Source organism: Sebastes fasciatus, chromosome 15 (assembly GCF_043250625.1).
Source record: "Sebastes fasciatus isolate fSebFas1 chromosome 15, fSebFas1.pri, whole genome shotgun sequence".
Taxonomy (NCBI): domain Eukaryota; kingdom Metazoa; phylum Chordata; class Actinopteri; order Perciformes; family Sebastidae; genus Sebastes; species Sebastes fasciatus.
In genome coordinates this window covers 23047753-23072667 of record NC_133809.1, presented here as the reverse complement: position 1 = coordinate 23072667, position 24915 = coordinate 23047753, and the positions used below count along the sequence as shown (strand labels likewise).

The 24915-nt window shown below is 41.5% G+C and overlaps 1 protein-coding gene across 2 annotated transcripts; it reads right to left on the bottom strand.

Annotated features, from left to right (window-relative positions):
* Window positions 1-601: 601 nt before the first annotated feature.
* Window positions 602-23855, bottom strand: sertad4 (SERTA domain containing 4). 2 transcript variants are annotated; one of them, XM_074660629.1, is made up of 5 exons: window positions 23264-23855; window positions 23015-23100; window positions 7449-7621; window positions 6082-6200; window positions 602-4687 (listed from the first exon to the last, which is right to left on the bottom strand). In XM_074660629.1, the coding sequence occupies exons 3-5, from the start codon at window positions 7600-7602 to the stop codon at window positions 3776-3778; spliced, it is 1185 nt and encodes a 394-aa protein (XP_074516730.1). In that variant the 5' UTR covers window positions 7603-7621; window positions 23015-23100; window positions 23264-23855; the 3' UTR covers window positions 602-3775. The 2 variants fall into 2 exon arrangements, with proteins under 2 accessions (XP_074516730.1, XP_074516729.1); XM_074660628.1 differs by lacking the exon at window positions 23015-23100 and having other exon boundaries at window positions 23264-23853.
* Window positions 23856-24915: the final 1060 nt, after the last annotated feature.

Below are 24915 nucleotides of genomic sequence, written 5' to 3'. Positions count from 1 at the left end.
ACACACACACGCACACACTACAGTACAGTATGCACCACAATGGCTTAGCTGCTTTCAAGCTATCCGGAGCAATGTCATGCAAAACCTGCACAGTATTAGAAATAATCCAGTAATTAGGGTGCACATGGTGAACACTATTACTGGATCAAAGGAACATTTAACTTAAAGCCCAGTGGATGCCAGTGGATGACAGTAGTGTGTAAGCACAGTGCTAGTACATAGAGTGTCTTTAACAGTCATAATGACAAGTAATCATGAGTGAAGAAGTGTATTTTTATCTCTAGGTTGTATGGGATAAAGGTAGAAGTGTGTGTGTTTTATGCTACAACAAGAGTTGCAGGGACAATAGATATGACAGGGAGTGCAAGAAAGGAGTGTGGGGGTGACTGCTCTGAGCGTAATGTCAAAAAGATTAACAAGAATTGAGCGGCACAGTGACACCTGAGAGACATTTGGCGAGTGCAATAAGCTGTGGTAGTGCACTCCACTGAACAGCAGACAGATGGGAAGCAAGACAATAAGCAGGAATTCACACACACATATATCATTGTACCGTGAGCTGCAGTGTCGTAATGTAAAGGAATAAAAGGAGGAAGCAAGATTTTTTTTTCAACATTTCTTTTACTGATCTTTACACTTGTCACAGAACATCACATAAAAATTATCAGAGCTGACTCGCTCTTTTGTTTTTTTTATTTTAATAACAGACAATGCAGTTTACATGTTCTCGTCTCAGAAACAAACACTGCTTTGTCCAATTTTTTTCATCTTTAAAAAATACCACCGATAATCACTGGGATTTTTTTATTTAGGGTTTAGAGAAATGAAATAAAAATAGGCTGGTACTCGACTTGTCTCGTTGTAGATGTCTCGCTGATGTCTAAGGGATGCAAAATGTTATTTTTAACATCCGAAAAAAAAGACAGGACAAGTGGCAAGGCAGGAATGAGACCATCCAATTTTTGTACCTTAAGGTACGTCACGAAAAAGAAAAAACACTATTGACTGATATAATCTTTACATTTTTTTAAACAACTTTGGTTTGGGTTTGTCATCAGCGTGAGGACCCTAATCTTCAGAGGCGCCAAACGAGACACACCAACAAACAAGAAACCACTGATCATGCCGTCATGACAGAAAGGCTCGTATACGTAGATTAGAACTGGGTTTGTATTGAATCTGTCCTTGATCGGTTTCTTTTAGTCCAGTAGAATACGTAAGTTCTGTCAGCTCCTGACATGTGGTGTACCTGTATGTGTACGCATGTTGAGATATATGTATACATGCATCTCAAGGGTCGATTTCATTTATTTTATAATTACATATACTGTATACGAGCCAATTTATACCTTAATAGGCTGACAATGTTCTGCAGCCACCGTGATTTTGCTCTGCCGTGCTTAATTCTAGACGCTTACGAGGCAGGTCATACTGTGAGAGGGAGAAGATACTTGTGTTCCCTTTCTTGTCGATAGTTAGGTGAGAAGATGTCGATATCACTATCATGTCTGTAATATTGATATCATGATACCACAAGTTTAGTAGTCTATATCATTACCAGTGAAATTCTATGACTCTTGATACCAAAGGTAGAAAGCAAATGTAAAACATTAAATCCCATGTATTCAACATCCACTGCTTTATTACTGTTTGTATACTGTTTTTTGTTAGGAAGTTAAACAGGTGATAATTCTCTCTCTATTACTTATTTTATATTGCCGTGGAAACATCTTCAAACAACTGTATTTATTAAAGTTTCTCTCCAAAAACTACATTTTACAAGATTACATTATAGAACACATCGTGATAATGTTAGAATTTAGCTTTACGCAATGTAAATCAATGGCACCTCCCGTTAATGTCTCGTCCTCTCACACCTCCTGTCTCGTCCTGCCATTTTCAACAAAGATTTGTCGTTAACAATGTGGCATTATCAGGGAAAAAAACAGGGTGTGTCCGATGGACGCTCCAATAGTGAGTTTACTATGTCCTAAAACACATTTTCTATCGTCCCCGGGACGACGGGAAGACGTTAGTCTCAAGCCCTGACGGTACCTATGGTACCTGCAGTACTGTAGAAAAACAAGTACCGTCACATTTTCAGAATTTTGGCATCAACTTGGTAGCGAAGTATCGGTTCTCATGAAATCCCTAGTCTGTAAATGAAAATATGGAGCTACAGACAGCAACCAGTTTGTTTAGCTTGGACTTAGACTGGAAAACAAGAAGAAACATCCAGCCTGACTCTATCCAAAGGTAAGAAAATCAGCCTATCAGCACTTCTACAGCTTACTAATTAACACATTTGTCTTGTTTTGTACAACACCCAAAGTGTCGAAATAACACATTGTGGCTTTACGGAGTGTTATGCGCCGGACTATTCCTCAACTACAATCGAGTAACCAGTGGAGACATCACACCTGAGAAATACCGTGTTAATTAGTGCGCTTTAGGGATGATGGTAAACAGGTTTTGTTAACTTTGGTATTGATCGTCTCATCTAACTCTCGGCAAAAAAAGCATATATTTTTAAGTATATTTGCATAAATGTCTGAAGAACCAACTGAATGACATTTATCAGTTTGACCTGTCCTGGTGTGTATGTAGATCTGTGATGAAGGTGAACGTTTTGATTTGATTTTATAATGCTGCAGACAGACTTCAACTCTCTTTTTGGTAAAAACCTCATCAATGGACAGACCAACCAAACCACAACAAGCCTTTTCTGATTAAATCTAACTAATGTAAAAGAGGGTTTGAACACAATTAGCTTTTCAAGACTTTGTCCTTGAAAGCTGGCTGTAAGTTTGTGCATTGTCAAGACAGGTAGTGCTAGAAAACATGCATTTTTGAAGTAAAACGAACAGAACACATGTTGGGTGTGGAAATTTAGTTTTGCTTTGAACTTTCATAGACATCTGAAAGAATCCCTGCATTTAACTACATGCCCGTGTCCTGTTTTAGTCGCTTGGAATGCAAGATACTTAGTAACAAGAACAATTACATGAACACACAATATGCATGTATCTATAAAAACACTAAGGCACTTGAACTTGTGATTTAACATTTCCAATGTTTATGATTGTTGTCTCTTAAAATAATTTCAAGAACACACACACACACACACACACACACACATGGTGCCGCCACTGCAGCACAGTCGCTCGCCATTGCCTGAGACAGCGTCGGAAATCAACAGGCACACATAATAATGCATGACCCATGTTTAATAAAAAAAAAAAACTGCTTAAAATCAAGTTTTAAAAATGCTACATCATATCTTGCAAACACACGCACATACACGCACAGAAGCACACATTCCCCAAAATCCACAACCCCTTCATTTCATAGGCTTGTTTAGGGTCCTGAAACGAGACCGGTGCACCAATATAAAGCCCCACTTGAGACCTTTTAGTTTTGTGCTGTGGGGCTTGAAAACGGTCTTGGAGACCCTTCACTTCACTTTTGGGATTTATGATCCCACCGTATGTGACCTTAGTCTACATAATTGTTTGAGAAAATGTGCCAAAAGTGGCCAAGAATTGTCTTTTTTTTTTCATTTGACCATAACAGAGTTGAACGGAGACTGTCTGTGTGCGATCCTGGAGTATATTGAACCATTAAAATAAAGCTGACTTGGCATTACTATAGTGTAGGTAGCTCACACCTTCATCTGCTAAGAGGAGAAATAATCTTCAACTGATGACAGTTGACGTCATCATTACATTTTCATTCTAACAGACTTATAATGTAAGTTATATCTCAGAAAGCACAATCATTGTCTATGAGCCCTGCGGTGCCAAAAGCTGACCTTGTGGACTTCCCTTTCTGTGCCAGTAGAGTCACACTTACACGGTCTCACAACCTGCCCCTCTTCCTCCTCCTCCTCCTCCTCCTCCTCCTCCTCTTCTTCCTCGTCTTGCTCTCCCTCCTCCTCCTCCTCTTCTACCCTATCTGTCATGCAGCTGTCCTCCTCTGTCCTTGTGTGACCCAGCAGGGTCCTAGTCCTACTTTTCTTGCTCGACTTGTCCTTAACAACATCAACGGAAGGCCCAGCTTCCTTTCTATCATCTTCTTCTTCCTCCTCCTCCTCCTCCTCCTCTTCCCTCTCTTCTTCTTCCTCTTCATTTTCCTCCTCCTCTTCAACATCTTCATCCTCATCATCATGCTCTTCTATGGCCACTGTGAGCCCTAACTTACTATGGCTGGCTAGCTGAAAGAAAGAGGGAGAGTGTGGTGTGGACGGGCAGGTCGAGAGTGCTGCGTCATACATGGAGAACGGAAGGTGGAGGTAGTGTCCTGCAGCGGCCGCCGCCGCGTAGATGCAGCAGCATGTCTGAGCACAGTCAGGGCGTAGATCCCCCTGTCCTCCGCGGACCATTCGGAAGCGCTTACGGAAGGGCGGTCCGGCTTGGGGTGCTATGCAGATCCGGGTGGGTACTGCTCCGTGGAGTGCCTGGTGAGCGGGGTTAGCGCTGGTTGCCGGAACGCAGGGGCCGGTGGCAAATGCTGGGTTGGGTGGGAAGCACCAGTCGGTGCTCTGGAGCAGAATCTCAGCTCGCAGGCGCCGAAGGAGGTTGTTAACGAGGACGGAGCGTCGGAGGAAGGCCTCGGGGTCGTCGATGAACCGCATCTTCTCCAAGGAGAGGCGCAGCACATGGGCACGCTCCTCCAACACCGGTGCAACCTGAAGGACATTGTCCCATTAGATCTATGCGTTTAAAAAGGTTTTCCATCTTTTATTTGCTATTAATAATATTAATGCAAACCTCAAAAAAATGAATGTGCAGGCGAATAAATCCCTTTTTTAACTATCAAAAAATCAAAAATTCATCCCTTTTTACAATAGTGGACTACATTTACTAGGGGTGTCAGGATTCTCCAAATCCATGATTCGATTTGACTTTTTTTTACGATTTGATTCGATTTTCGGTTTAACATGTCATTGTTAGACGATGGGGGCTTGTTTCATAAAGATCAATAGATCACTGGTTTTATAACTGTCATTTACACTTTCAAATTCTTTAAAAAGAGAGACTACATGGCACAAAGCGTGATATTACATATGGTCAATATAACAATAACTTATTTCACCACTTTATTCGGAACAAAACAAAACAAACAACAAAAACAAAATCTACTCGATGGCAGGAGGGAAGTTTACAACAACAGCCTGAGTTTCTCAGAGTTTACAAGGTACACCTGAATGCACCATGAAGTCCATGTCAGTGCCCACATGCTTTAGCGTAAAAAGTGATGTAGACATAGAATATATTTTAAGTGGAGGCTGAAAACAGTTCCCTGAGCGCTGTTTTCTCTGCTGGGGCGAGGGCGGGGGGGGGCTTCACTGTTTACATAACTCATGTGGGCAAAATGTTGCCACACCGGTGACTTCAGGGAAGCCGGAGGAATTTCCAATTCTGTTGTTTCCATGTTTTCTCAAAGTGCAGCTGCGGTCTACCGCTAAGCTATGCTGTGTCATCTCTGAAGTGTTGTTTTTTTCCGTGGATGCGTGCAAGTAGGCCGGGGTGGAGAGAATAAAAAAATACGGGAAGAATCGTCGATCCTGCTTTTGACCTCAAAGGTTGAAATCGAAAGCTCATTTCGATCGATTTTTGATTTAGAATTGAAATTGTGACACCCCTAAAATTTACCGACTGCCATTTTATTTGACTGTCGGAATTCTAGGTGTAGAATTTATCCACTATGTTGTGGCCTCAGAAATTCCCATAATGGAACAAAATTCAAGTCATGCACAACTAGATCTCTCAGCGATGACACAGAGTTATAATGATTCATAAGTGTAATCTTTGTACCATCTTTTAAATGTTTTTATGACACATGTTGTTCTACAATAATTAGAGTTAAAGAGTTCATTTTGGATGCAGTTTTTTGATTAGCATGACCTCACTTAACAATAACATCTAATAGAGATAATTACCTATAATTTGACCATAAGAGGGTTTTTTTGTAACCTACTTTTTTTTTTTTACAGTAGTACTGTCTACTACAGATAGCAAAGAGCAATGATGTCACTTAGGATACACTGTGTACTCTGAATTTAAGTGTGTCAATACTTACAGTCTGGCAGTACGTCCTGAAGCTGAATCGAGGCTCATCATCATCGTCGACAAACTTCCTCTTGAAGTATGCGATCCTTGATACTGAAACATGGTCAGGAACTCGCCTGCAGGGGGGTTCTGCAGACAGAACATAAATGTAAGTGTTAAGCTTGGGAAAAATCTATTTTTTCATACCATCATATACCTTCCCGACTTTTCACCGGGGTGTATGGTATATGACAGCCCGGGGTTGGAGCTGTGCACTGCAATACATCACACCAATACAGCATCATAGGAAGCAGAGTGTCTGTATTTATGACGGTATTGAAAATCCTACTGTCTGGATTTCTAAATACCCTGGAATACTGCAATACCGCAAAGCCTATTGAGCATATCATAATGGCATACTGTTAGGGCTGTGCAATATGACAATATTTATCGTCAACATGGTATACAAATGTCTATTGTATATATATTTTTCTATATCATTTCTATCGCAATGTAGGCTAGGATTATATTTATTTATTTTCTCTCTATAATTTCACTTAAAACTGTTATGTTCATTTTGCACTTAAGTTTTTTAAATGAGGAAATACGCAGTACTTTTCATTTGTCAAGTATTTAATTCACACAGGAGAATACAAAACTATGTGGTTATTTTATATAGGCTATTTATTGCTTGAATTACCAGAAAACATGCTATATCGTGATATATATGTATATGTATATATGTTTATATATATATCAAGATATGGCATTTGTGAAAAATACTGTAAAAACAACATTAATATAGAATTAAGCTGCACATCAGCCTTGACACATGCCTGATGCATTAATACAAAATGTAATGAAAAGGCACAACACCTTTTAATTAAAGCTTACATTTTGAAGAAAACATTGAGTTTCAGTTTAATCAGTTAACAGTTGCCCTACTTAAGCTGTGGTTGAGCCTCAGCCTCAAAAGTAGCCTCAACGGCAGCTGGCTATTCTGGAAGAACAGGTTTCTTTAGTAACTCAGTTGATACTGAAATGACTGTTTAACTGGCGGTGTAATTAAATTAATCCTTAAATTACACCGACAGGGAAGTACACCATCTGCTCTAACCTCAATTCAGTAGCGCTGCATGCTTAACTACAGTCAAATCTTACATTTTGACTGATGGAGTGCACCTAGAAAACTATGACAGCAGGGCCATGACAGGCAAATACTGATGGATGAGTTGGACAGATGTGTCTTAATTGCCAGGTCTGAAAACTAAGGACTATCAAATGTGGTGCAAAATCCTTGGTAAACCTTATCAAATAACTTTATGGACTAGCATCTGATTAAATCCAGCTTACATAAATGACTGACTGGATAAACAAATGTGTGTTTGGTGTCTGTACCTTGTGTAAATTGCTCTTCAGAGCTGCATGGTGGGGCAGGGTTGGACAGGCAGGTCTTAGTGCAACGCTCCGATTCCCATATGGGCTGGTATGTGGAGAGCGGAGGGTCTCCCTCTGGGTCCAGGAAAGGATTCATGGACAAAACTAGGGTCATCTCTCTCTCTGATTCAGGTCTGGAAAAAAAAACAGAATGGAAATCGGTATGATTAAGCAAACAACAAAGCCAGTCAACCCCTAATAATTTGTAATTCGAAACATACTCCATGATTATAAGAGGCCACTTTCAAACGTGGATAAATGAAAACGAACTGAGGTGACATTCAACGCACCTCTCACTATTCTGCAAAATAATTCTAATAATATTAGTTATCTCTGTACCAGTTTATTAACACACGTTATCATCATAAATCTAACAAGCATTCCGCATATGCTTTCCTAATGATGTGGTAAATGTTAACAAGATGTTTGTCTATGATACTGGCAAATGCGTCGGTGTTGCGTGCGGAGGAGTAACCAGCTTCTGTGCAAGCTGCATGACAAATCTGAACGACAATAATGGTGAGCACTGAAAATTGGCAGATGGCTGGCAACTCTGTGATATACGCGTGGTACTGTTACAAGTGGGACACAGATGGAGAGATGACACCCACTCGCGCCCGTGAATTCCCTATTGATTAGTTGGTGGGAGAGTTAGCGAGATGTTTGACACGCGCTTGTTCGGCGAAATGGATCCCACACATCAAATCGCACTTGGGAAGCTGTGTCAACAGCGTGGTAATCTATGAAGCGAAGGGGATGTGCACAGTGCCAGAGAGTCCAGCGCACCAGGCAAACAACTTGACACAAAGGTATCAAACGGGAACGGCGCGTATTTGATTTTAATGCATGTGGATTTGTGTCAGTTTCCAAATGATATAAACGGTAATATGAAGCCGTATCACCTTATGTTTTAAGTTAAAGTGATGCAGATAAGAGGAAACATGAGGAGGGCACATTACTTGGCAGCGAGTAGTATTAGGCCGCCAACTGAGCTTTCTTTCCAACTGAAAACAGAGCCCTACTGTGAAGACACTGAGGGCTCTGAGAGCCAAAGTCTGTCGTGAGTCTTTGAATCCGAGGGGAGAAACTCTATCGTCCTTTTGATCACGGTGAATGGCTGTCATTGGGTTCGCTGTTGATTTCTCCCCTTCATGCAGAATGCAAAAACATCTGTTTCAGGCATCAGCGGCCCCGGACCTCCTTGTCACCGCCTCTCCTCCTCAAAAGCTTCTCCCGCCCCTCCTCTACCTGCCCACATGAGCAGATATCATTGCCCACAACCCAGCTTGACAGACCAAACGGAGGCGACACCATCTCAGCCTCACCCGTTGGGTAGCTGATTAAAATGTCCGCTTCAATAAGCTCTCTGCTTTGCTTGGATGAACAGTTTTATTTCTGTGTGCTGCTTTTCTAGTGTTTGCTTTTAACTGACTAATCAGACACACCTAAAGCCACACTGAAACATCACCATAGGCAGTGCTGCTCCTACCAAACCTATCTAGCCAGCCCCAGGGAGTAATGGATTACATAGAGCAGCATTTCATTGGATATTTTTTAGGGGGTTCAGCGAGCATGCTTTAATATCAACTCCAGCAGTGCAGTACAATGCCTGTATCACTGCAAATGCTGCACCCATAGAATTATTTCTATGGCTGCACCAATCCATCTGTCAATTTTATGCTCCGTCTTATGTGAACAGGACCCCCCTGTGAATTGACACTTTATTGTGGTGGAGGAGTTTGTGCATCCTTGTGACTGTCGGAGCTGCATAGTTGGGTGCAATGACCGGTTGACAAACTGCCCACAGACAAAGAGTGGTTCAAGAATCAACACTACAGATATATATGGTCATCATATGCAAAGATGTGCGTGACGTTTTGTTGCATTGCCAGATGTGCTAAGGCACACAGACATAACTTAACTCTTTCATTTTCTGAACTTCCACAGGATAAGAGGCACCTTATGGGTATACAGTACAGTACACACAAGTCCCCACCTGATCACCATTGTGTTTGAGTTTTAACCATACGATGTGTATGTATTTAGCTAAATCAATTTCTCAAAAGGAGATGCACTGTTTTTGGGCAGAGATGGTTATGAAGATGCATATGCATGCAGGTCATTGGAGGGCTTAAAATCAAACAAAACTAAAAGGTCTTTGCATACCATGTCTGTATTTTTTGTATGCGTTTTTTTAATGCGTCATCTGATAAAAAAAGTTACGCACAGAAATGTTGCACACCGAGTCTGATGCATTTTATTATTCTATTTGTTTTACATTTTACATTTGTTATGCATGTTGTCATACACCAAAATAAAATAAAATAATTAGTTTACTTGTCAATTTGTTCGTCTTTTACGCTATTATAGTTGGCTATTGTAGTTTCACATTATCTGTTAACAAAAATTGTATGATATGTTTCATCATAGATCGTGATCCCAAATATTACATTTTATTTCGCTTGTCTCGCTTTAATTTTGGAATCTTATTTGGCCAAATTTCTGATGACGAAAATGAACACAGCCAATAGAGAGTGTTCGCAGGTGGGAAGCTGGTGAGGGATCACATTCTTATCGCTGCAACAGTGACTGCTAATGGTTAGTAGTGGTGGTGGGGGGGGGGTCTGGGAAGATCTGGGAAGAAAGCTGCATCGACGTATGGCGGGTTAAAAGAAGCATCTGGTGACTCCGTGTGTATCAGAGGAGACGTGTGATTGTCTACAATTTGCTTCAGGCCAACAGTGTGTGTCAACAGAGAAAAGGTTTGTAGAACAAAATTCCAAATTTTGGGGGGAAAAAAGGACAAATTACTGTACAGTTTACATCCACAATTCACCAACATATCCTGATGTTAATGCATATGGAAGAGATGGAGAGAGAATCCGACTGACAGTTTTGGTCGTAATCCGTCGTGTTACATTATGGATTATTCACATTTTATAACGTGTTGTCAGAGTCAAACCATACTTGTGTGAGCTGAAGATATTCCACTGCTGAGGCCTCCCCCCCAACAAGGACCACCAACTAGGGCCAATTATGTCACTGTTACTGAGCGCTAGTGCCATGGTTAATTAGCAGCTTTAGCCCTTCTCATTTCCCCCCTGAGCTGCTTTTTTACCCTTAGCTATTTTCATCTCCATCACCTCCCCTCCCTGCTGCTGTTGCTGCGTTTGCTTGGGCACAAAGAAACAAGCATGCCATCACTCCCTCTGCCCTCTTTAGGGACCTCCATCTCAACATGCCCCCCTCCCTCTTTCATCCCCCAGTCTCAATCTCTCTCTCTCTCTCTCTCTCTCTCCCTCTCTCTCGTTCTCGCTGACATCCTTTCAACAGCGGTCACAGTCGACAGCTCCCTGAACCAGGGGGGTGAAAAAAAACAATGAGAATACCGACAGAGCAGCTTCCCTACATGTACAGCAATACTTCTTGTTCTTCAAAGACAAGGAGAAGGAGGAGGAGGAGGAGGAGGAGGAGGGGAGACAGTGTGAACAAGTGCGTCTGTGAAAGAGGAAGGGAGAAATGGAGGGTTGAGAAATAAAAACAAGGAATGAGGAGAGAAAAATCTCCTGGGGGGATATCATACCTCTCCCTTTCTCTGTTTCTGTCTGCATCTCGCAGGAATGTGAGAATGATTGAGAGCGACTGTAGACCGTGTGTGTGCGTGATTGTGTTTAACAGAGTGTGTAACCTGCTGCGAGTGTGCACGTGTTAAGTGTGTGTGTGTGAACGCCGCTTCACCTCCGTTCACTCTCCTCTGGCTTCATCCCTCTTATCCTCCCTCTCTCACAGCTTCCCTTCCTCTGTCTGACTCTCTATCTCGCCTTCTTTTTCATTACACCCTTTGATGATGAGAAGTTAATTGCAGTGCCAGGGCACGAGACAAACCGTGGGGAGGGGGGGAGACGGAGAGTGATAGAGAATAGGAAGGGAGAATGGGGAGAGGGGTGGAGATGGAGGGAGGGCTGAGGGATGGATGGATGGAATGAGTCAACGAAGGAAAGATAAGTGCCTGAGGAGCCTTGTCATGAGTGGAGACAGATCGCCCGCAGGGATGATTTCTGCTGCTGTGATTGACTCACTCCCTCCAGCGCTGAGATAGACACGCGCACACACACACTCAGACACGCACAGCTTGTAGTGTCCTGAAATATTTCGGGAGGAAAGTCAACTAAGGCGACGACAGTCAACTGAGGTGCTCCAGAACCACGCTAGTGTCTGGATTTCTGCACTGTTCATTTATCTTCCTCAGACAAGACTATTTTTGACATTCTCAGTCTAAGAATACCCAATGTCTTTGGCAACTTTGGAGGAATTAATTGTAGATCTTCTATTAAATTCTGGTGCTATTTAAGCAATACATCCTCCTGTGCAGCCAGCCCGTTCGCACGAAAAGGCTTATAAATGCCACGATAATGCGCAAAGCGTTTAGCGCCCAATAAGTACGCCTTTATTGATTTCCACGTCATTTGTACGCCATGTATCCTGTGCTGACTGCAATGTAAACGCATCCACAAATCCATAAATGCTACGGTAAGAGTTAGTGACGTATTACCAGACATGTAACAAGTAGACCCCCGTTGGAGACCAACAAACACCAGACTTGTAACCAGGAGACCCGTGTCCGAGACCGTTGTTGACCAGTGTTTTGTTTTTTTTGTAAGTTACGTTAGTGACATTTGTCAATCATCACGTGACAACCGACAGTTGTTGTCACATTTTTTATTGACGTTTGTGACGTGTTTTGCGTAGCTGTGTTATGTCGTTTCCGTACATGTTTTACTTAGTTTATATACTTATTTTAAGCCCAACCGTGACGTTTTTCCTTACCCTGACTAAGTGGTTTTCTTGCCTGAACCTAACTGCGAACATCTGCATGGCGTACAAATGACATGAAAAGTGGCGTACAAATTACACAAAAGGATAAAATGTGTCCTCATGACAGATGTAATGTCCGTGTAATGTCGTGGTATTTATACGCCTTTCCGTGAGACTGGGTTGGTGCAGGAGTGACCTCTCTGGATGAAAACAGATCTCTGATGAGATCTGGTGAAAAACGCGGTACAGGAACAAGCTCTGAGCAACAACGGACACAAACTTAGAAGGATCTTAAGGAACTCCATTTTAGTTTTCCTCAACTAAATTGACAGTGGTAGATGCCTCCAACATTATGAAAATCAAACATGTCAGCTTTAGCATGTTAGGTTTATGCTGTCTCAGTCTGTTAGCATGTCATCAAGTACATACTTTAGACCCCTTTTACAAGATTCCTGTTTTAAAACAAGTCAACCAACTCATGGAGCTTACGTTAGCTTAATTTGCTAGCTACAACTGATAAGATCTGCCAACGACAGTTGTCATTTCAGACTGCAAAAAATCTAGGCCACCACCTAGAAAGGAGACACCTGTTTTTGTCTACTTCTGTCTGAAATCAGGGGCCTACAGTTTCAAAAGAATTTCAGAGATAAATCTGCCACCGTTATGATTGTAAACTGCACGGTGAAGTAGAGAAAGTGAAAGCTTGACAGGCGTAGCAACAGTAACTAAGGGGGGGTGGAGTTTAGCGAATGGTCAATGGATCTCATTGTATATTCTAATTTAATAAAACTCAATTTCATCAATTTCGTCTATTTGTCATTAGCGATCACTGTGCTCCGCGACACTTAAAGGTGATAACTTTGAAATTCAGAGCATATCTATTGACTCAACACAGCTCTCAACATGGCGACAGCTGACGGTGCTAACAGCACTAACGGTGCAAACAACGGCAACAGTGCTGACAGTGTTTACCTGACTTTACTAGGTTTTCCTAAGCAAAAACATTTTCATTTTACGCACATACACCCCCCTGCGGCATGTCTTAGATGTGAGGATTGCATCCCCACCAGCACCTACTTGTTTTCACATTTTGTAGTCCAAATTGCTTCTCAATATCCACAGCAGGTTTTTATGATGAAAGCTGTGCCGTGTCTGGTCGCAGGTATTTATGTTACAGTATCAAGGTGGGTAGAATATGACCCTCCGCTCTAAAAAAAAACACCACCTGTGTTAAAAATCAATCTGAGAAATAAACAGCCCGACAGTAAACAGTGTAGGGATATATAGGGGAGCTTTTAGTTTATTTCCTCATTATCTTCATTCCATCAGTACTGGCTTTTTTAGACGTGTTTAGAGCTTCCAATTACTCGCCCTCACACTACGTTTAATAAAAAACACTCAAAGAAAAACTGATATTTAAGCCGAAAGTGGGGGAAGATTTCATTTGTTCAATGATTCTGGGGGAGTATGAAACCTGCCTCTAATAAACTTTGTGCTCTCTCTCTTTTTTTCAGTGGCCTCAAAAATGCTAATCGATCCAGCATGTGTTTGACAGAGTGTATGCTGTATTACTCTGAGTGTGTGTGTGTGTGTGTGTGTAAGTGTTTACTCCCTGTTCTTTTGGCCAGGTTCTTACTAAGTGTTTCCGAGCCTTAGGGGAACAGATAGCAGAGAAAGAGTTGTGGTTTTCACATCAAAATAGATCCCAGACCGCCTGAGAGGGTCTTCGCAGCACACACGAGCGTGCAATGTGTCTTGACTTAACAACTGCACTGAATCAGGCAGATACATTTTGAAATTCTGCAGAGGAGAAGATTTTGTTCTGCCATATTCCACCACAAAATGACACGAGTACACGCCCAGTGTATCAGGAACACAAATTAAATAAAGACTTACACGGTGCATATTGGTATACCCACATTGTAAATGCATTTATGTTTACAAGAAATTCAGAAAAGAAATTGCTGTTGGAGCAACATAGGGCTGCACAAATATTATAAAAATCTGTATGGCTAAGCTGCGACCACCATAATTGCAGTAATCACAATTACGTGTCTCTGGGCAAAATTGTTTTATTGCTTTTTCTCTTTTGTGTTGCAGGAAAATTAGCTTGTAAGAATATGTACTCGTCATCTGGTTTAAACCACAACATTTTCACATGACTGGACTGCAATTTCCTCACTTATGTTGAGCATATCCAGTCTTTTCCACTTTGCTCATTTTGACCAAAGATGTACAAAGTAACAATTCTCTGCCTGTTCCCCCGTCTTAACATTTGTCTCGGTTTAGTTGATGCACATTGGTTGTTACTGATTGTGTGTGAAGGAAGGGGTTGAACATTGGGCAACGGTTCAGTATGACAAATTACATGATTGATAGTAGACATGCAGTAAAATAATTATATTTACAGAAGGATTAACTGTGATTATGTGTGATTAAGTAGCACATACATTACTTTCTATCTAAGTGACCAAATAAAAATGAATAGCTCTGAGTTTTGGTATGTAACTTAAGGAACCCACGACACTGATGTAAACTATCTTTGCAGAGAATCAGATGGTTTCTCAATAGGGTTGGGCGATTGAACGAATATATCGGCTATCAGCGATTGGATGAGTACATCAGCGGTTGTTGGTTTTCTTTGGGCGATTGTTGGGGTGAAAATTTGCCATTTTATTTTGCTAATTCAATGGTCCACCTCCGAAGAAGGGTCGGAGAGAGATTCAGTGGGGATAAACAATGTGCAGAGCCGGCATATTTTCACATCTAAAAGGTCTTTGCATCTAAAGGTCTTTTCGAAAGCGTTTTTTTAATACGTCCTCCGATAAAAAAACGTTATGCACAGATACCTTGCACACTGAGTCTGATGCGTTTTATTATTCTATTTGTTGCGAATATTCGCAGTATGAGACAAAACTGAATGTATCACGTGGGTGCAATGGATAACGCTAGTCCCAAATGGGGCAAATGAATGAATGACATTAGCAAGAAGCTATCGTTTAGCTGCCTAGAGCTCAATCACTACTGTCTAATCTTTCCTACATCCTTTGTTTTGCGACCATCCCCGATTCTATCCTATTCTGCAATCACCTGCCACAATCTTTAAATTCCACATCTCTGTATTCTTTTATTTCTTTATTGTAAAGTGCTTTGTGCTGGGAGACGAAGTGAATTTTTAGCATGCCATTTTGGATGATGACGTTTGCATGGACGGTGGCTCTGATTGGTCAAATAACCATCTTTTGCTTTTTGACGGATGCGAAAAACGCAGAAAATCAACCTGTTCCGAAAACTTTAATGATGGACGAAAGTTTCGTAAGGTTTCGTTTAAGGTTTTGTAACGTGATTGACACAACGTGAGGTTCTATTTATTTTTAAACGTGCAACAATTTCGGACAATAATACGGACTTGGTCTGCAACGACCTTAACTCAGTGAAATAACACTTTATTTCAACTAAACCAGAGGTGGTGATTGTCGACTAACGCGGTTTTGGTGAGTTTTATAGTTTCTGTTGAGTTTGAATGAAGGATGTTTTGCGATGCACTGCCGCTAGCACAGCTGATCTCGCAGCTGAAACTACGGCAGCACACATGTGCATATATATATCGACAATTGCCATTTGTTGGGCTGACGATGGCCGGTTGCAAAATGTTAACATATCGCCCAACCCTATTTATTAGCTCTTTTGCACTTGTGAAGCGGTTCTCTAATCCTACAGAAGACCTAATATATGCATCAATTATTACTTAATGACAATGTCAAGATAATTAAATATTTTTTAATGCATAACTGTAGTGTATGTTGAACCATGTGTCATGCAATGCCTTACACAGAGACTGGCAGAAATGTCAACTGAAATGTATTCTATATGTATAAAGCACTGGGGGGGGGGCGTTGACAGCATGTGCATATGTACAAAGTGAGACAAATCTTTTTTCTGAGTCACTCTTGACAATGTCAGCTCTTGAAAGTGTCAGCCTTTGTGTACGTATGACAGGTGTGTGTGTGTGTGTGTGTGTACAGTGACAGTTTGTGTGGTGGACCAAATCTAAGCAATACATCTCCACAGTGAAAAGATGAAGTGGGCGTAGCCCTGAAAGAGCTGCCTGTGGTTGCCTTGACAGGGGCTTCAACAGCAAGCTTCCTCGCAGCTATGTGATCTCACGGCAGGCACTTTGAATCTCGCTGGAAGAGAGAAAACTTGAGTGCTGGCAGTGCCTTCCCTGCTCCCTTGCATTTCTTTTTTAGCTTGATGCCTGCTGCCTTTGCTCACACACCGACTGAGCGGTGATGTGATTTGACAGGGACAGGCCTATTGAAATCTGTCACATGTGGAGTACCTGTTGTATCTGTATAGTGCTACCTGGTCACCTGCATCTCTTTGATGCTTAGCCTTTTAAATCCTCCCTTCTCGCTTGCATTACATCCACCCTCAGAGACTGCAAAAGCATAAAATCTAGGTGTAATTGCACAAGATTTCACTGAAAATCCATTAAAATATGACACAAAAAAAACTTTGCAGTTTGTAAGAAACCTATCTGGCCACACAAAGTATAAAGAAAATTGGGGGCTAATCCACAATATAATTAAGGATGTAACTTACAATTATTTGCATTATCAATTAATCTGCTGATTATTTCCGTTAGCATTTTTGCGAGAAAAAAATAACAAATGAGTAATTATCAAATTAGCAGCTGATTAATTTACTGTCAATTGACTAACCGATTAATTGTCTCCACTCCAGTAGACCAGACATGTACAGACATAACAAAAAAGGGCACATTTAAAAACCTGCAGCTTAGAATCAGAGTCAGAATCCGGTTTATTGCCAAGTAGGTTTTCACATACAAGAAATTTGTTTGGTGTATTGAGCACCGACTAGGGTTATGTAATGGAAAGAATTTGGCAATAGAACCCATTTTCATTCACATATCTTGAGGTCAGAGGTCATGGGACCCATTTGAAAATGGCCAAGCCAGTTTTTCCTCTCCAAAATTGTATCTAACTTTGGATAGTTATTTAGCCTTCTTTGCAACAAGCAAGTAGTTTCATATGATACCAGTATCGTCAGCAGCTTTACAACTGAGCCAGTCTGAGCGAGTCTCTGAAAGACAGAATAGCGGCCTTTAAGAGGTTAATTAAAAATCGATACAGTGTTTTGGAGAATCGATACAGTATAACAAAACATAATATCGCCATACTCAAGTGTATCAATATTTTGACACTGACACTGTCCCACTCAGTACATATCATGGTCACAATTCTTAAATAACCAAATTCAAGGGATCCTTATTAAAAATGTTTGTTTATATTATTTGTTTAACCAAAAGAGTGCAACTGCTAACCAACAGTAATTGTGCAGTTAATTCATTGTCCTGTTCAATTTTAACAAGCACAACAATTTTGTGGTGTTACAAAATAGTCACATACTGTGTTCATTAATGAAAACTGCTCTCTAATATTATGTTATTATTTTGTTACATATTTTTCACTCATTTATATATTTTTAGTTAAAGGTTTTCTTTACACTCCATGTTATACAGCCTACAAATTAGTGTCTCTATTTCCTACCTCATAAAATATTTGCAAAGCCCTTTTAGTCTTAAAAATCTGCATTATTGACATTCTGTCTTCTTTTCTACTTTTACTGGTGCACTGCTACCTTTGGTGAAGCTTTACTGTCAAAAACTGCATGCATTAATGTCCCACAGTTGGCAGTAATGTGTATCACACCAGCCCTCCCACGCTTGCAGCATGCATGTACAGTATGTCCTTATGCAAATACTACTGGAAATGCTGTATGTTATCATGGTTCAAAAGATTCAGTACAGGCAAATTACCAATATCTACAAAGTTTAATTGAAAAAAAAAAGTCAAGGCCATTTATTTTCTTTCTATATAGCACATTAGCTGAAAACTGCAGGTAAAATACCAACCAGAAAGCACGCTAATGACAAATAAAGTGGGTGGCAGACCATCATCTGATGTAGATCGTCATACTGTAACTGGGAGCTCTAAGCCAAGATACAGCCCACTTCTTCTCAATACGGAGAAGCTACTTCCCATCAGTATGCCTGTTGGCGTGGGGGCGGAGAGCGTGCAAGTGCTGGCATAAGAGGGTGAAGCACACAGCAAGAGAGAACAGATAAAGAATAGATAATAGGTGTCATCATGACATCAAGTTCTCCTTCAGAGTAGCAACAACCAGGCACTGTACAGAACGCCATGAATCAAAATTGAGACACTCAAATAGTGAGCAATTAGCCCCCTGCTAGTAGAGTGGACCGCAGTTACATGGAAAACACTAAGAACAGCCACGCTGGGAAAATTAAACAGAAACACCTAAAGATGTTTGTTTGCAGAGGCATTTTCAAAAAAAATAAATCAATGCAAAAACTGAAAAAAATCTATGCTTTTTGAGCTTTCACACAAACCTTTATGCACCGACAGCCTCTTTGATATCAACAACAGCTTCAATGGCTACACGTAGGTCTCCTTGTTGAAATATTTATGTGACAGAAGATCTTTATACTGTATACAGGAATTTGTGTAGTATTAGAAACATAAAAAAAAAATGTACAGCATTCTTTTTTCTGTGTGCCTTAAGTAAGACTTGTAAACCCTCATTTAGTTTACTGTTAAACAGCCTGGCTCCCAACATCGCTTGTGTGAGAAGAAAGGCACTAAAGCAAGCTTCAATGGGACGTCTACAAAGCTGCAAGTCTGGGACCGCTTTAGTCATGCACATTTGCAAAACATGTTTTCAGGCTTGACAAAGAGTCATGCTGGGTGATGTCTTGGGACTCCTTTCTTAAAATTAGCCCCATTATTTTCACTTGTTCTACTTGAGCCATGAACATTAAGGACGTAATGTACAATAACAATGCTTTTTTGCCACAATTCAAGCTATTCATAATGAAGCCCAAACTCAAAAATTAAACTAGATTGTAAGACGTAGGTGGTGTTCAATACGTTTGCTACATATTGCCCTGTTTGGACAGTAGGTGGATGAGTCAGTTCCAAAAAGAGGCTAGGCCAAATGTAATGCGGACACGAAACAGATAAGTGATGTATACATCACAGTTATTTCCCTTCCTCTGTTCATGTGAATGAGACCCAGACCGAGGCTGGACTGAGGGCTGGGAGGCGGAGTTAAAGGAAACGCTACTGCGCCTGCTCTATGGGCCCAATGGATGCAATAATGCCACTGAGCAACTTTGATAGGAACTAACGGGGCCCCACCGCCAACGCTGTATCCACTTCTCTTTACACATCCATGTTCAAGTCTCCCAGCACAAAGCACTTTACGATAAAGAAATAAAAGAATACAGAGATGCGTAATTTGAAGATAGATTGTGAAAGGCGATTGCAGAACAGCTTGGAACTGGGGATGGTTGCAAAACAAAGGATGTGGGAAACATTAGAAAGTAGTGATTGAGCTCTAGGCAGCTAAACGATAGCTTCTTGCTCATGTCATTCATTCATTCGCCCCGTTTGGGTCTAGCGCTATCCATTGCACCCAAGTAATTGGTTCGGTTTTGTCTCGTACTGCGAATTTTCGCGACAAATGGAATAATAAAATGCTTCGGTAACAATTTTCATTAGATGACGGATTAAAAAAATGAATACGAAAAATACGGACTTGGTGTGCAAAGACCTTTAGACTGACAAGGATTAAATTTTTTTTAAGCTATCTATTTAGCTCACAATCATTTGTCAGTTTTTGTAATGTTCTGTATCTACTACAAGGACATTTTAAGCTTAAGGGAAGGTTGAGCTCAAAAGAAATAGCGACTTGATTTGAATCATGATATATATCAATATGGACTTATACAAAAACAATATCTTTTTTGTTTTATCGCCCAGCTTTATAATCAATAAAGGCGTATATGGAGTTCTAGCATGTTATACCTTATGCTGATGACATTTACTCTTCTTTAACAATCTGTGCACACCTGACTTCTCCATGTTGTTTGGGCATACTGTATGTGAATCTCAATTTGTGAATGATACTGATTAATAATTTCAGTACACAAACACAGAAATAACCTTTCGCAAATGTATGTTAACATTTCAGGCATTACGGTTTTATTATCTTAATTAAGGTTTTTCCAGACTTTTCAAGGATACCCTGATGTTGGACTAAAAAAATAACAGCCAACCAAGAGGCATCCTTCCTGCCCTTCCACTATATGCTGCGTTATTTTGGTATTTTTCTTTCTGTTGCATCTTAAATTGTGTTTCTGCCAGCTTGCAGCCTGTCAGGAGTCATCAGAGCAGCTTGCAGTTGGTGGAGGGCCGTCTTGGCCGCGGTGGCGTGACTAAGCTGAGCTCAGGGCCGCCCGGCGCTCTTCTTGCTGAGTGGTGACACATGTGTTGTGGCAGGGCAGCTGTACGGGGCTGCATTATGGACAATCTGGGGACGGCTTGTTGTGGCTGCGAGGGCTAACGGGCCAGGGGTCTGTGGGTACGTCACTGCCAGAGGTGGATGCAGCACATTAAAGGCAGACAAGGACATCGGTATGTGTTTATTAAAAAAAAAAAAAAAAAAGCCTTGTTTGTGACAGTACTGTATAATGTAAGTTTCTCTGACATTCCTGAACTCACTTTGTTAAAAGGGATTTGTTTTTTATATTACAGTATGAAACTGAAGGTTGTTGTCAAAGCTAATAAAAGGGGTCTGAAATCCACCGCAAATATGATACCACTTATGATAGGTGATAAACTTTTACTTTCTGGAATGTGAGGCATATTGAACCCGCGTGTACATGTTGCATTAATTCTATCTCGTCTAAATACATTTATGCTTTTATGCAGGTCTAAATTCCCTACAGATACACAGAGTAGGTACTGAAAGGTATCTTTGACAAAAACAGTTAATACAGGATGTAAGGTGGAGAATCTCAGGTTGTAAATGCTGTTTTTTTTTAGTGGAGGTGAAGTCGTAAGGTCTCAGCTATAAATAAACGTCACGTGAAACCTTCCTCTATTTTTGCACTTGTGCGCCGAAACAAAATGTGTGTTCTCCTTTCCTCTCAAGTTGTCCACCTTTCGCTGTGTCTTTCTGGAGCACAAAGGCGTATTCATGACGGGGAAGCGGTGCCTGAGGGGAAAAAAGAAGTCTGGGGCTACACCCTGCGGTCCTCACACACACACACACACACACACACACACACAAACACACACTAAAGCAGCTCAACTTGTATTGGCTGAGACCTTTTACACAAAACAGAGCGGAGAAAGAGAGGGACAAAGGGAACGAGATGCGAAGCCCGCCTTTTTCTTGCCAACTATCATCACCAATGACATGCCATTAGCATTTTTTGTCTTTCAGTGGTAATCTCAACTTTCCTTTGTACCGTAATATCGACTACACCTGCTATTTCTGTCACATTACAAACCGTTACGGATTTGTGTATGAACAACACACTTCAAGTGCTATTAACGTGGCACCACGTCTGCTGAAAGGTAGCCTTTAAAAAATGTATGGAATCTCCTTAAGCGTATACACTACGTGTCTGCTAAGAGCCCCGTGTTTTGAAATGCTGCTCCAGATGTGAGTCTGTGCTCCCCCGCTGAGAGAGATGAATGGCTAGGGGGGCTGCAGGCTACCTACAGGTTCACATCCTTAATGAGCAGAAGAGTCTGCTGAGAGCGAGATATGATTGATAGCGCCGCGACAGAACTGGAAGAGGGGAATCGCAGCGAGGGCTTTTGATAAAGACGACGGGGTGGAGGGCTTTGGCAGGCGGCAAAGAGAAGGAATCTGGCATCAGATGGATGCCAGGAAGCACCCGTCCACCGTGCTGCAAAAGCCGGGGCGCTTCCTCTTGTTCCAGCCCTTGTCCTCTGGTCTGCTAGTTTAGTCTGAGCTGGATGTTCCTCCCTGTTGCGTGCCCAACTATATTCAACATAACACACTTTTCCCCTCCGAGGGAAGCAAATAGCAAAGGTGGAATTCCTGGCATGTGACTCCGGATGTTGTTGGCAGCGAGTGGAGGTGAAGCGCATCGAACCCTGTCACCGCTCGAAGCCTTTTCTTTCACCAGATAGAGAAAGGATAGGAACAGAGGGGGAGATATATTTATTGGACCTTATACTCCATGTTTGAATTTCCGTAATCCTCTCTGAGGGCTAACAGGGTGTTAATGGTCCAGTCTGAGTGAGTCAACGCTCGTGACACTAAGTCTAAGACAGCCCCAGAAATGACATCAAGGAGAGAATTACAACAGGAGCTCAGAATTCAGCTAAATCGCCCTAAAACCCCGCTTCCTTTCAGACGGCAGGGGTAATACAGGCAACCGACACTTTGCAGGATTTGCAGCCAAGAGCAGTCCCCACGAAATAATGAAGTGAGGCTGGATGGATGCCAGGAAGGGTGGCTGGTTATGTCAGCCTGCATAATGTGTTAGTCCAGGGTCTCTCTTGTCATGTCATAATAGTGAGCTATTGACAGCCCTGATTCTCATTAGTATAACATCTAATCATTCTACTATACACGTTTATGAAAAAAAGAAAAGAAAAAATACTCAGCACACTTTGCATTGACTAAAAAAATTTCACTAAATCAACAGAATTACCTTAAAAAAATGTTTAATTTTAAGTAGCTTTTCTTCTATACTTTTTTCATTTAAAATGAAACAGAAATATTATTTTGTATGCAATTAATTTTTCAAAATAAAATCAACTTAACAATAAGTTATTGTTTACCTCTCAGTGTAGCCTCATTAAATGGGCGTCAACAAAGGTATGTGTGCACTTGTGCCAAAAATGTTGTTCCAAGTCCAAATAGGATGCTGTAAGGTGTTATGAATTATGGCATTATGGAGACAAAGACACACATGAAGTCATAACAACCTACTGTAATGTGAGAAAGTAAAAAAAAAAAATGATATTGCATGCTTTTACTTTTCAATACTAAAGCCACTGAAACATTTATCTAACAGGATGTGATCTTACCTGTCTTGAATTGTCTGGACCTCGACCTCGGCTCCACACTTGCTTTGTGATAACAACAGAAATCCAAAGGTGCGTTGATGAAAAAATGAAGAAAAAAAAAGTCCTAGTGAATAATAACACTAACCGTGTCCTCCTCTGGCTCCTCCGTTGTTCTAATAATAGCCCGCTATAGCAGACACGCTGCAACCACACTGGCGGTTTAAAAACACCACTTATGTAATTAACTAGTTAATTAGCTACTTGTCTAAATACTGATCATTAAGCGCGCGCGTTTCTCTCACTAGACCCGCGCGAAGCATCCCCACGCGCTTTTCCTTTCCTCACTGGTAAACGTGGAGACAGCTGCTGCTGATGTTGTTCTTCTTTTCCTTCAGTGGAATGAATAAAGAGGTGTGCTGGTGTTGTTGTCTCGGTGCTGTGGTAGTCCATTCAGGGTGGTGTTCCCGTGCAGAAGGTTTCCGTGCAGCTCACGTCGTTAACGGCTGCTGGCTCATGTGATGAATGTGTGGAGGAGAAAAACAACACCAGCGTCGCTCCGCAGCTCCATCCCTCCACTCAACTACTGCTGGGGAGTTCAGGGACCGCTCGGAATTTCTTGTCACACTTGTCTTGGCTCTCTCAAGTTGAATAATCAGACTTGAATTGTAGCAGCTTTTAAATTGATGCTCCTTTTGATTTTTTAGGGCTGAAACGATTATTTTCATTATGGATTAAGCTGAAATTTAATATAGCCTTCTAACAATTTACTGTCATGTAAAACCAAGATAATCTACACATCTTCACAAGCTTGAATCTGGGGAATTTTGGCATTTTTGATTTGAAAATGTTTTAAAGGGACTGTTTGTAACTTCTTACACGTATAAATCACCCGGGTCGGTGTCCCATGCGCGCTCCCGTGTGGCTATGCTGTTCAGACTCAGACTCCAACACAAACTACAAGGAAGCACCAAAACCACAAAGTTATATCTAGTGAAGCCCGTCTGTTAAACAGTGTTGGCCGCGGTCGGAGGACGCGGGGGAGACTGTAGCTTTGGTCTCCAGGGCCGGAGTCTCTGCTGTACTCTGCTCCTCTGCTCCTCTGCCTGCTTGCCTTCACTCAGCTCGCTCCACCTCAAGTGCATGCGCGCACACTCCACACTGCAGAAGACTTCGTAGCTCTGAGAATATCTAGTGAATATACAGTGGACGTTTGTGCAGAAATAACTGCTGCAGCTCCTCCAGACCAACAAAGGTTTCCCGTGTCTTGTGAAGTGACGGGGCTCTGCAGCGAGAAACATTATCGTCTCCGACCGGGTGCCAGTGTCTCCCTCCGACCACGGTCGGTAGGCTGAAGCAGGAAAAGCCAACACTAGGATCAGCATTGATTCATGGAGAGACCTTCGTCTGGTCAGCTAACATTACTGCCCAGCAGGTGAAATATAGAGTGATATTGTGGTTTTAGCTGACGTGTGTCGCCCCACTGTTTTGAGCGATGCTCGTTCATGTCTATGTAGAGCCAGCAAGCGCGACCCCGGCGCTGACTTTCGTTGACTTAACGGCCACAGGTGTCGCTGTTAACAAGCATTTCTGAAAGTTACAAACAGTCCCTTTAGTTAATATTTCTTTGATTAATCGAATAAATTATTCATAATCTCATCTGTTAAAAAATGTCC

Excerpts from the sequence above, each read along its gene's own strand:
- sertad4 (XM_074660629.1), bottom strand. The coding sequence starts at position 7,602 with ATGACCCTAGTTTTGTCCATGAATCCTTTCCTGGACCCAGAGGGAGAC. Across the intron at positions 6,201-7,448 it reads TGAAGAGCAATTTACACAAG|AACCCCCCTGCAGGCGAGTT; the intron begins GTACAGACACCA and ends TTCTGTCTGCAG. Across the intron at positions 4,688-6,081 it reads TCAGGACGTACTGCCAGACT|GTTGCACCGGTGTTGGAGGA; the intron begins GTAAGTATTGAC and ends AATGTCCTTCAG.